At 41.6% G+C, this 12,111-nt stretch overlaps 1 protein-coding gene across 3 annotated transcripts in view; it reads left to right on the forward strand.

The window, feature by feature from the left end:
- Positions 1 to 5,803, forward strand: part of CD96 (CD96 molecule) — a 94,196-nt gene extending 88,393 nt beyond the window's left edge. For all 3 annotated transcript variants that reach the window (XM_066241606.1, XM_066241607.1, XM_066241608.1), the window contains 2 exons: positions 607 to 730; positions 3,557 to 5,803. In XM_066241606.1, coding sequence (XP_066097703.1) covers positions 607 to 730; positions 3,557 to 3,716 — 284 coding nt within the window. In that variant the 3' untranslated portion in view covers positions 3,717 to 5,803. The remainder of the gene's footprint in view (positions 1 to 606; positions 731 to 3,556) is intronic.
- Positions 5,804 to 12,111: the final 6,308 nt, after the last annotated feature.

Raw genomic sequence — 12,111 nt, forward strand, 5'->3', positions numbered from 1 at the left:
TTTCAGCACTACAAGTCCATGGATATTGGCCAGGCCTTCTCAGCTTTGGCCCTTCCAGGCTATGGAATGTTATAATGCCTTTTACTCTTTTTTTCTCTCCCACACATATGCTTCCATAAAGCATTTAATGACTCACTCAAGAATAAGAAAATCAAAAGCTAGACCTTTATTTCATAGATAAAGTCCTCTTTACTGGAGTAAATTTGGAATACAGATTTACAGATTATCATTTCAATTTATTCAGTCCTAAAAATAACATTTCCTTAGATGCCATGTGTCAGAAATAGTCCAGGGTCTTGAAAAAATTAAGAAAAAATTTAGTTGTAGTCTCAGCCTTTTGGCTAAGATTAAAGGAAAGAAAAGATCAGTTGTGAAACATTCAACATTCAACTAAGAAAGACATTCATGTAGAAAACGTAATTATATAACTGCAGAACCAGAAATGAGAAAAAGGCATAGACATGATCCCAAAATATGGCTACTTTCAAAGAACACCCCATGGTCCTTGTATAAAGTATGTCAAGTAGGAGAAAGAGTTCAATTAATTCTGGTTTCCCAAAGCCAAAATTTGATGTTAAAATCCTTCTGTTGTTCTGCACTTCTCAGGCATTGCACTTAATAAACCCACAGATGGAATGTCCTGGCCAGTGGTGGTAGCAGCTTTGCTCTTTTTCTGCCTGGTATTTTTTGGTCTTGGAGTGAGAAGATGGTGTCAATATCAACAAGAAATGTGAGTATAATGCTAAGATATGCAGACGCAGATATTTTTTCAATATGTATTATTCACTCACCACTATAAATACCATTCTTTTTTTTTTAACTTTTTTAAATTTTTTTTATTTACTTTTTTAGATTTTTTATTCTTTTATTAGAGAGAGAGGGGAGAGAGAGGGAGAGATAGAGAGAGAACAGAGGGAGGAGCAGGAAGCATCAACTCCCATATGTGCCTTGACCAGGCAAGCCCAGGGTTTTGAACCGGCGACCTCAGCATTCCAGTTCGACGCTTTATCCACTGCGCCACCACAGGTCAGGCTAAATACCATTCTTATACTGAGGACCTCTCACATTTAACTGAGGAAATAAGACCCAGAGAGACTGTGTAGCTGCCCCAGCACCACGTAGCGGAAAATAGATGCACAACTTCCGACGTGGTATCCCCTCTACCTTCGCCGGCTGCAACACTGCAATCAACAGATGGAACATGTCAGTGGCGTGAAATAAAAACTGAGCCTCACCTTACCTCAGAATTGAAAATGGTTTTTCTTTTCATCTTCGTTGTTTTTTCATTTTCATGCATCTCTGAACTGCCTAGGCTGATCCGGGCCAAGATGCTCAAGTGTGAAATTGAGTGAGAAAGGTAATTTTAAGAACTTCCCAAGCTGCTTTTCAGCAGAATGAGTTTTGTTTTGTTTTTTTGTTTTTTTGTATTTTTCTGAAGCTGGAAACGGGGAGGCAGACAGACTCCCGCATGTGCCCGACCGGGTCCACCCGGCACGCCCACCAGGGGGCGATGCTCTGCCCATCTGGGGCGTCGCTCTGCTGCATCCAGAGCCATTCTAGCGCTTGAGGCAGAGACCACAGAGCCATCCCCAGCACCCGGGCAAACTTTGCTCCAATGGAGCCTTGGCTGCGGGAGAGGAAGAGAGAAACAGAGAAGAAGTAGAGGGGGAGGGGTTGAGAAGCAGATGAGCACCTCTCCTGTGTGCCCTGGCTGGGAATCGAACCTAGGACTCCTACATGCCAGGCCAATGCTCTACCACTGAGCCAACCTGCCAGGGCCCAGAATGAGTTTTTAGAGCACCTTTCCCTTTTCCTCAAGGGAAAAGAATGTCAGCAGCTGGTTACCCCTTCCCCCCTTCTTTTTTGTCTTATTGAAATATTTTCTGAAACTCTTCTCCCTCCAATCAACAATCTGAAATAGACACACAAAGTTATGCTTCACTTTTCCAACTTGTCTGTTTTGGATCAGTCCAGATGAGGACCATGATTAGCGGAGACCCTCATAATAGGACTGATCGTCCACGTATCTTACAATTACTATCTAAAATAACTTTGACTATTGTGCAATTCCTTCATCTGCTTTTCTAAGAGTATACTTGAAGACTCCATAACTGTGTGCAAGGAGTGTTTCCTGATGAATAGAACACTAAATCAGTAGTCAGAAATTGTGGTTCTTATCCAATTACTACACTTTGACCATCATATGACTTTGAGAAATTTATAATTTACTTGAAAAGATGGATTGCAAACTTCTTAGAATTTTACTTACCTTTTGATAAACATTGTCTCCATTAAAGCATCAGAAAACCAGGTAATAGGCATTGGGAATTTATATATCAATATTAAAATGAGAAAATGGGAGTCTGAAAATGTGACATGAGTTTTGTTGTTGTTTTGTACTCAATTGTTTGTGTTATTTAGATATGAGAAACAATCTCTCGGTAGATGAGAGAGGAAGAGAGAGAGAGTGTGAGGGAGATCTGGAGAAGTTAAGGTACTATAGATTGACAGACAAGGGATGGAGGTGTTTGAGTCATGGACATGAATCTGCTCATAGGTACAGTTCTGTTTTCTAATATCAAGAGAGCTACAGCATTTGTATAGCTAAATCCCACACTCACCTGTATACTTGGTGTTTTTTTAGATGAGAGATGAGTTGTGCTAACAGAGAACAGGACTTTATACAAAGATGACATTAAGAATGGTTACTGATTTGCCTGACCTGTGGTGGCGCAGTGGATAAAGCGTCGACCTGGAAATGCTGAAGTCACCGGTTCAAAACTCTGGGCTTGCCTGGTCAAGGCACATATGGGAGTTGATGCTTCCAGCTCCTCCCCCTTCTCTCTCTGTCTCTCTCTCTCCCTCTCTCTCTCCTCTCTAAAAATTAAAAAAAAAAGAATGGTTACTGATTTAAAGAGAAAGGCTGCTGACATTTTCTGTCTAGTACCAACCAACTCAGGGTTTCAAAATAGCTTTAGCTCCCACCTCAACCAACCCCCACAGCACACAATGAGTGTAGATGAACACTAGGGATATGGTTGGCAAAGGGACTATTTGTAAAGCTTCAGTCTTTGGTCCAAGAACTTTAAAATTTTATTTCTGTAGGGGTGTTTTAACCTTCCTAAGAGAAGCACTTCTGTTTGGAAGCAGTTATCACGAAGAGTGTGGGTGTTGGTTAAAAGACCACACTTGCTGGTCTGGTTCTGTTGAGCAAAGTTGCTTAAAACCTTTGTGCCTCATTTTTTTTTATCTGTGGATGGTAACAGTAAATATTCCATTTCTAGATACAAATTAAATAATGTTATTAAAAACTCTGCAACTATAAGATTAACATATAAATGTTAATTAATGATATCATAATAAAACTAACAAGCAGAAGGTTATACCAGAAAAATTCTGATAGAACTAGTAGGGTATGTTTTTCACTCTCTTTTTCTGTTTCCTTTTCTAAAAGAATATTGTATTATGTATATGTATATGTATATCTGTATACTATGTATAATCTTCGGTAACCCCCTCACATTCTTAGCATTGAAAGTGCATGTTTTGTTTCTAGCATGGAAAGACCCCCACCTTTCAAGCCACCTCCACCTCCCATCAAGTACACTTGCATTCAAGAGTCCCCTGGAAGTGATATGCCCTGTCATGAGATGGAAACACTCTATTCCTTTGAGACTTTGCCACAGCAAAACTGCTACAATCCTATTGCAATGTAGATATTTTGCTTTATTAAATATTTGCCCTCCAGCCTAGCCTCTACTGCACCTGAAATGGATATCAGAAGAGAAGGACTGTCTACGGCCATACCACCCTGAACGCGCCCGATCTCGTCTGATCTCGGAAGCTAAGCAGGGTCGGGCCTGGTTAGTACTTGGAAGGGAGAAGAGAAGGACTGTTTGCCCAGCACCTCATCCCCTGTCATCTGCATACGCCTTTAAAGAAGAGGGAGAGGATTTGTTGAGTTGACACGCAGTGAGATCTCCAAGAATGTCCTTCTTATGTAAGAAGTGCAAATTAAGCTGCTGCCACTAAAAAGTCCTTGCGGTGTTTTTTATTTTTCATTTTAATTATCTGATTGACTGAGGTGATGATAATGGTTTCAAGCATATGTCCGTAACAGATCTCTTCTTTCTCTTTGGGCATCTGCCAACATTATAAACTACTCGCCACAATCATAATGATCACTGAAGTTTGTTGCATTCCCTAGGAAAATTACAAGAGGAAAATGTGAAAGTTCTAGCAAGAGATTCAAATAATGGAAAAGTGCTATTTGTCTTCAGATTGAAATTCTGTTGTTTATTTTCACTGGAAGAAAACAGAATATCCTGCACAGGAACTCCACTTCCAATCTTCCTCCCCCTTTCTTCCTAGTATGTTCAGCCCAGCTCCTGCCACATGGAATCAAAGAGATAAAGAGCCAGCAACCAAGTAGCCTAGTAGATACAACCTTCACTGGCTTCTAAAATTATATGAACTAAAAGTGATCTCATTCTCAGCTTTACCTGTGTGTGTGTGTGTGTGTATCTCAATCAAACCATTGGTGAACTGTTATATAAGTAAACAGACAGCCTAATTCTATGCTAACTCATTTAATTCCTGTTGGGCAAATGAGTTTGTATTTTTTGAGTGTGCTCACTTTTATTGTTAAAAATGGTGCTGGGCAGTGCCAGGTATGTGATCTGTGCAACTGCAAATTACCTTCCTGCTTGGGAAGGACCATTGTCTTGCTAATGTGTGCTGGAGGAGAAAGAAGCCAAGATGGCAGGAAAAGAGAGAAGAAGCCAAGATGTCAGGGAAAGAGGGAGAAGGCCAGGATGGCAGGGAAAGAGAAGATGTGCAGATGGGGAACCAGGGGTGAGGGTCTTTGGGACTGGTGAGGCCTTTGATTCTAGGAGAAACTGGAGAAGATTCTCCTGGTTGTGGAACCGGATAATGTATCAGTAGCTTTGTGAGCTCTGAATGAAGAGGGAAGTGTATTTCCTTGTGGGTACTGCCTGTCAGCCAGTATGAGTCTTCAATAAAGGAATGGCCCATTATTTTTGGGCTCCACTTTTTCTTTACCTTCTGCCCGAATCCAGTGAGAACCTGCATATGCATGACCACGACGATGATTGTGGCGACTATTGGCCATACCATTCCTGTTAATCTCTTTTTCATCTGGGACTCTTCTGTCCAATGTGCCTGTTTTGATGTGTTGTGAAACAAATAAATAGCCTCAAATCAGACTAACAATGATGAGTTAATGCTGCTCCTACCAATCTTTCATAAAACAGTTCAAACAGAACATAGTGATGGTGAAGAAAGAAACCTAGTCAGCCTGACCTACTTGTATTCAGCAACAGTTTGTTAGAGAATAAATTACTGAGCTCCTTGCCCCTCTAAACCTTGTCATACACTCCTGCCTCAGATGTTGCTGACAGATACCATAGACAACTCTTTAGGTTCCTTTAGTCTCAAAAGGAACCTTTATTACATTTTCAGTGTACTTATCTCTGATTCCACATGAGAATAACTTGGAGAATTTTTTTGCTATCATAACTGTCCCTCCGAATCAATTGAATCTGAATCTCTTTTGAGTTAGGTCTAGGCATAAGCTCTTCCAGATGATTCAGGTATTCAACCCAAATTGAGAAATTCTGAACCAGTGGAAGTCCATTGTCATTGACCAGAATCTTGGCTAAGTACTTAACTCTTCTGGTGGCCAGTCTCCATGATGCCTCCCCAGCTGTTGCCTTTTCTACAGTCTCCCCTGACCCTGAATACAGCTGACTTACACTTCTGGTCAGAGCTAGATTAAGGCAAGCAAGGCAGCAAGGTGTAAAACTTAAGGAGACAGGCACACTCAGGGTCATGCACTAACACATATTGTGAGTGAGTTCCAGTCCTAGACCTAGTATAATCAATAAAATACTACAGATTACAAGAGGGAAAGGGGGTGGGTGGAGGTAGAAGTGGGTAAAGGGGAAATAAATGATGATGAAAGGAGACTTGACTTAGGGTGGTGAGCACACAATACAGTACACAGATGATGTATTATAGGACTGTACCCCTGAAACCTATATAATTTTATTAATCAATGTCACCCCAATAAATTCAATAAAAATAAATTTTAAAATACTACAGAAATTATCAGAGTGTGACTTCCAAGGCTAGGTTATAAAATATATTATAGTTTCTACCTTGATTTCTCTTTGACCACTTGTTCTGGAAGAAGTCAGTTGCCATGCTTTGAGGATGCTGAAGCAGCCTTACTGAGCAGTCCACCTGTCAAGAACCTGAGGCGGGCCTGACCTGTGGTGGTGCAGTGGATAAAGCGTTAGCCTGGAAATGCTGAGGTCGCCGGTTCGAAACCCTGGGCTTGCCTGGTCAAGGCACATATGGGAGTTGGTGCTTCCAGCTCCTCCCCCCTTCTCTCTCTCTCTGTCTCTCCTCTCTCTGTCTCTCCTCTCTCTGTCCTCTAAAATAAATAAATAAATAAATAAATAAATAAATAAATAAATAACTTAAAAGAACCTGAGGCCTCCTGCTAACTGCAAGTATCAACTAGCTAACCATGTGAGTAAATCATCTTGGAAACAGCTTCTTTATTCCTGACTTAAGTCTTCAGATAACTGCAACCTCAGTTAATGTTTTGACTGGGACCTCATGAGATCCAGCCAAGCCTCCTCTGAATTCCTGACCCCCAGACACTATGTGAGATAATAAATACTTCTGATTAACAAAATTAAGTTTCGGTATAATATACTCTACAGTAATAGACAATTAATACAGCCAAATAAATGAAAAAACACTAATATTTTCCTGCCTTAATTGCCCCCAGTTTCTCATTAGTTTTTAAGAAACAAATAGCCTAACTTTATAATCTATGACATTGCTGCATGTGCAGTTGTTTTTATTTAATACAACTTAATCATCATTAACTTGTGTGTTCATTGTGTTTTGTTTTGTTTTGTTTTTTTCCATTTTTCTGAAGCTGGAAACAGGGAGAGACAGTCAGACAGACTCCCGCATGCGCCCGACCGGGATCCACCCGGCAGGCCCACCAGGGGCAATGCTCTGCCCACCAGAGGGCGATGCTCTGCCCATCCTGGGCGTCGTCATATTGCGACCAGAGTCACTCTAGCACCTGAGGCAGAGGCCACAGAGCCATGCCCAGCGCCGGGGCCATCTTTGCTCCAATGGAGCCTTGGCTGCAGGAGGGGAAGAGAGAGACAGAGAGGAAGGCGCGGCAGAGGGGTGGAGAAGCAAATGGGCGCTTCTCCTGTGTGCCCTGGTCGGGAATCGAACCCGGGTCCTCCGCACGCTAGGCCGACGCTCTACCGCTGAGCCAACCGGCCAGGGCTCATTGTGGTTTTATTTTACTGTTTCATTAGAGGACATGAAAATAAGTAGAGGTATTAGAGTAAAAAGTGGCAAAGTGGAAGGATGCTTAGGTTATTTCAGTAAAGGGATAAACAGTTTTACATACATACGTAAAACAAACGTGGTTTTTCAACTTATTATATAACAGGTGTCTCCAAGTGTCTTTGCATTAGCTTCATTTTGAGGCACTGTCTTTTTGCTTTTATAAATAAGTCCTGGTCAGCATTTGCATAGTCATCTCCAACTTGATTAGAGTGGGCATATGCTTACCCATGGAGAATTACTCAGTCTTGGTTCAGAGAAATTTTTCACAAACCTGCAAATTAGAGGGGCTCTGGATGCTTTTCAGACAGTGTTGACTGTCCCTCCCTCGTTTGACTACAATGACAGTTTTAAATACAACTTAAAATCGTGTGCGAGTAAGTTCAGAAAGGCTATCTCAAACCAGCAACTCACCTCCTCCAATAGACTCTAATCTCTAAAGTTTCTGCATGTTTTCATCATTGCCTTTATTTTCACTGAGAAAAAGCCATACATAAGCGTTTTCATCATTTATTGCCCAACCAGAGTGTGTTCGATTGTTATTCAGAACTGCTCACTTCCTTATCCACCTGCATCAGAAGCACCCCTTGACTTTGGACTTGGCCATGTGATTTACCTTGGTCAGTGAAATATCATGGCCACGATCCACCCAAAGCGTAGATGGTGCATATATGATTGACCCATTTCTCTTCCATTACCATGAGGATATTTTTAGACTAGCCTGCCAGCTCCAAGAAGATAAGTGACTTATAGAGAAGAGCAGAACCACTCAAGCCATGCTCAGTTTAGATCAAGCAACCTCCAGCCTACCTCAAAGGCTCATAAATTAAATATTGTCATAAGACACTGAAATTATTACATTATTATACACCAATACTGAAGCAATAGTTAACCTATATGCACAAGTCCAGAGGTAGGCATGTTTTTATTCATATGCGAGGGGCCTAGCATAATTGATAAAAGATGTGCCTTAGTCCAAAATAGTGTTGCCTTTGGACTAAGGCTCAGTGGTAGAGCATCGGCCTTGCATGTGGAAGTCCTGGATTCAATTCCTGGCCAAGGCACAGAGGAGAAGTGCCCATCTGCTTCTCCACTCTTCCCCCTCTTCTTTCTCTCTGTATTTCTTTCTTCCCCTTCTGCTGCCAAGGTTCTACTGGAGCAAAGTTTCCCAGGGCGCTGAAGACCTCTGCCTCAGGCACTAGAATGGCTCCTCTCACAATGGAGCAATGCCCCAAATGGGCAGAGTATCGCCTCTTGGTGAGCATGCCAGGTGAATCCCTGTTGGGTGCATGCGGAAGTCTGTCTCTCTGCCTCCCCACTTCTCACTTCAGAAAAATACAAATTCAGCATACATTTTGCTTTAACTGAAGAACATAAGGTTGCCTTGATCAAATTAAGTTTGCCATATAAATCTTTAAAATGATAAAACATTTAACCAGACTGTGCATTATAAGTCATATTACAGATAAGAAGTTAGAGGCTATGTAAAATTAATTTGCCCAAGCTCGCATAATTAGAAGTGATATAACTAAAATGATGAACTAGTTCTCTCTTTTCCAGTCCAGAAGGTGATCAATCTCCATTATATCATGATATTTAACTGCTTTTTCCTCTCGTACTACTATAATTAAGAGCTGTTTTGCATGCCTTTAAGTAAACGTTTTTTTTTAAAGGTCCAGGTTGTACACTGTAAAAAATGTTGATGAGAAAACAAAGAAAAGGCGACATAATTGAGCCCCGAGGATGGAATGACCAAGAACATGTGAAAATAAAAATTACTAAAAAATTAAAAGAGAATAATCAGGATCAGAAGCTGGAAAGAGAATTGAGAAGAACTGATTAAGGCCAGAGATCACGTAAAGATCTTTGTCTCAGAGGCTCTGAGCAGGTGAAGAGGTTCCAGAGAGCAGCCCTTTGGGCGCTCTGACTGAAGAGCATGGCTATGGATGGAACCTGAAGGTTGAATCGGCAAAAACACGTAACCTCTATTCTCTGAGGGCTGAATACATAGCTTGAGTTCTTGACAACAGCAGTCATGGCTGTGCCAAATGGCTGAACCTCAAGTGTGCAACAGAGACAGCTGGAGCAGTGAATGTAAGTTATCACTATTGGAGAAAAAGACATTAACTGGCAGAAATGGGCTGATGTTCTAGCCAGAAACAAGTGCTGAGATGGTAGGAACAGGGCATTTTATTTCCCAGCTTCTGAAAATGGGGATATTTTCCTGGATTCTGTGATTACTATATCAGTCCCCATGCTGAAGCCAGGAAGACTTTTAACTAAAGAGCTGGAGAGTAGGACCTTGGACATAGTCAGGGCTAGGGAACACTTTTGAAACTACTCTTAAATCCTGTTTCATGCTTCTGTAATGGCTCTGGACCTTGGTTGGCTGCAAATTAACATAGCAATGAGAATAATGGGGTCTGAAGGTTTCTCCCCAACCAGCACCTTTGTACCTTTTAACTTCTGTTGCAATCTTTGCCTGGTCTGCTCCCTCAGATGCCCCTTATTTGCTCAAAGGCTCTGTGAGGTTTCAATTACACAGCAAGTAGAGTAACAAACCCAAGACCATAACATAAAAAAGAGATATGAATAAGGATCCATCCAGCTACCATTGGTATACACTGGGAACATGTGCACATCTGTCCTGAGTTCTGTCAGACAACTCCCCACTTTCTGTTCAAAGAAGTCATACCATCAAATAAAACTAGTTACAGTATTATGCCATTCAGCTATCACCAGAAAACACTCAAAAATCCTGGGAAAGCAGAGGGGGGGGGGTGGAACAACAGTTACATGAACTGTGAAAAGAGATTTGATGAGGACCTAACAACTTGAGAACCATGTACAATAGTTACGCTCTCTATTCTGCACTTGGTCTTCAAGACATAAATATCTGATACTGCTGAGTGGGAAGAGGAATGAAGATTTGAACATTCCACATATGGTAGACCCATTTTGTACCACTAGTTTGGGATCAGCATAATTCCACTCTTATGTGTAGATAATTGGGTTGCACTGGATTTTTCTTATACATAAAACATTTGCACTGATTCAGCCCTAGCCCGTTGGCTCAGCGGTAGAGCGCCGGCCTTGCATGTGGAAGTCCTGGGTTCGATTCCTGGCCAAAGTACAGAGAAGTGTCCATCTGCTTCTCTACCCTTCCCCCTCTTCTTTCTCTCTGTATCTCTTTCTTCCCCTTCTGCTGCCAAGCTTCTACTGGAGCAAAGTTGCCCCAGGTGCTGAAGACGGCCCCATGGCCTCTACCTCAGGCGCTAGAATGGCTCCTCTTGCAATGGAGCAATGCCCCAAATGGGCAGAGTATCGCCCCCTGGTGGGCATGCCAGGTGGATCCCTGTCGGGTGCATGTGGAAGTCTGTCTCTCTGCCTCCCCACTTCTCACTTCAGAAAAATACAAAACAAAACAAACAAACAAAATAACATTTGCACTGATTCAAGGGGACTTGCTTTGATGCCTAACAGATATGAATCTGATATAATTATAAAAAGAAATTAATTCTAATTTCTGTAGCTAGTTATTGGAAAAAGTATGACAAACAGTGCTCCTGGTAACTCTTTTGGATGATCCAGTTTTAAGCTTTTTAGATTTCTCACTCAAGAAACTAGATTTCTACCCCTGCCTGGGGTATCTTGGTTGGTTAGTATCATCAAAAGTGCCGAAGGTATGGATTCAATCCCTGGTCAGGGCACATACAAGAATCAACCAATAAATTCATGAATATGTGAAACAAGTCAGTGCTTTCTCTCTCTGTATGTCTCCCTTCCCTTCTCTCTAAAAATTAATAAACATCTGAAAAACAGAAACTGATATAAAAAGTATCTAAGAACCACTGCAGGCCTCCAGTGAGTATAGAATTTAATGAGAGAGGCAGACATTTAAACAAATAAATACAGTATAGTCTGAAATATATAAAAATAAAAGTATGCACAAAAATAGAGAAAAAAAGCCCTGGCCGGTTGGCTCAGTGGTAGAGCGTTGGCCTGGTGTGCAGGAGTCCAGGGTTTGATTCTCAGCCAGGGCACACAGGAGTAGTGCCCGTCTGCTTCTCCACCCCTCCCCCTCTCCTTCCTCTCTGTCTCTCTCTTCCCCTCCTGCAGCCAAGGCTCCACTGTAGCAAAATTGGCCTGGGCACTGAGGATGGCTCTGTGGCCTCTGCCTCAGGTGCTAGAATGGCCCTGGTTGCAACAGAGCAATGCCCTAGATAGGCACAGCATCGCCCCCTGGTGGGCATGCCGGGTGGATCCCAGTCGGGCGCATGCAGGAGTCTGTCTGATTGCCTCCCAGTTTCCAGCTTCAGAAAAATACAAAAAAAAGAGAGAGAGAAAAGAGAAAAGAATAAAGAAAAAGATATTATTCCAGGGTCAGAGTGTGAGAAATAGTTTTAAATATCTTCAAAGAGGAAATCATCAGTAGAGGCAAAAGCAATACCATAGAGACCCTGATGAGACCTGGAAACCTTACCTGAAAATTATAACAGGAGTGCAAGGAGGGCTCAATAATAGATAGTCTATTAATATAATTCACCATTTAAATAGAGCTCAAGAGGAAAAGCGTAAGATTAATTTCCATAGATGCCTAAAAAGCCTGTGCCAAAATTCCACACCAATTTCTAATAAAAACTCTTGAAAACATGGAATATTTCTTTATGTATGTATGTATATATATATATGTGTGTGTGTATATAT

The sequence above is a fragment of the Saccopteryx bilineata genome, chromosome 8, assembly GCF_036850765.1.
Source record: "Saccopteryx bilineata isolate mSacBil1 chromosome 8, mSacBil1_pri_phased_curated, whole genome shotgun sequence".
In the NCBI taxonomy this organism is placed as follows: Eukaryota; Metazoa; Chordata; class Mammalia; order Chiroptera; family Emballonuridae; genus Saccopteryx; species Saccopteryx bilineata.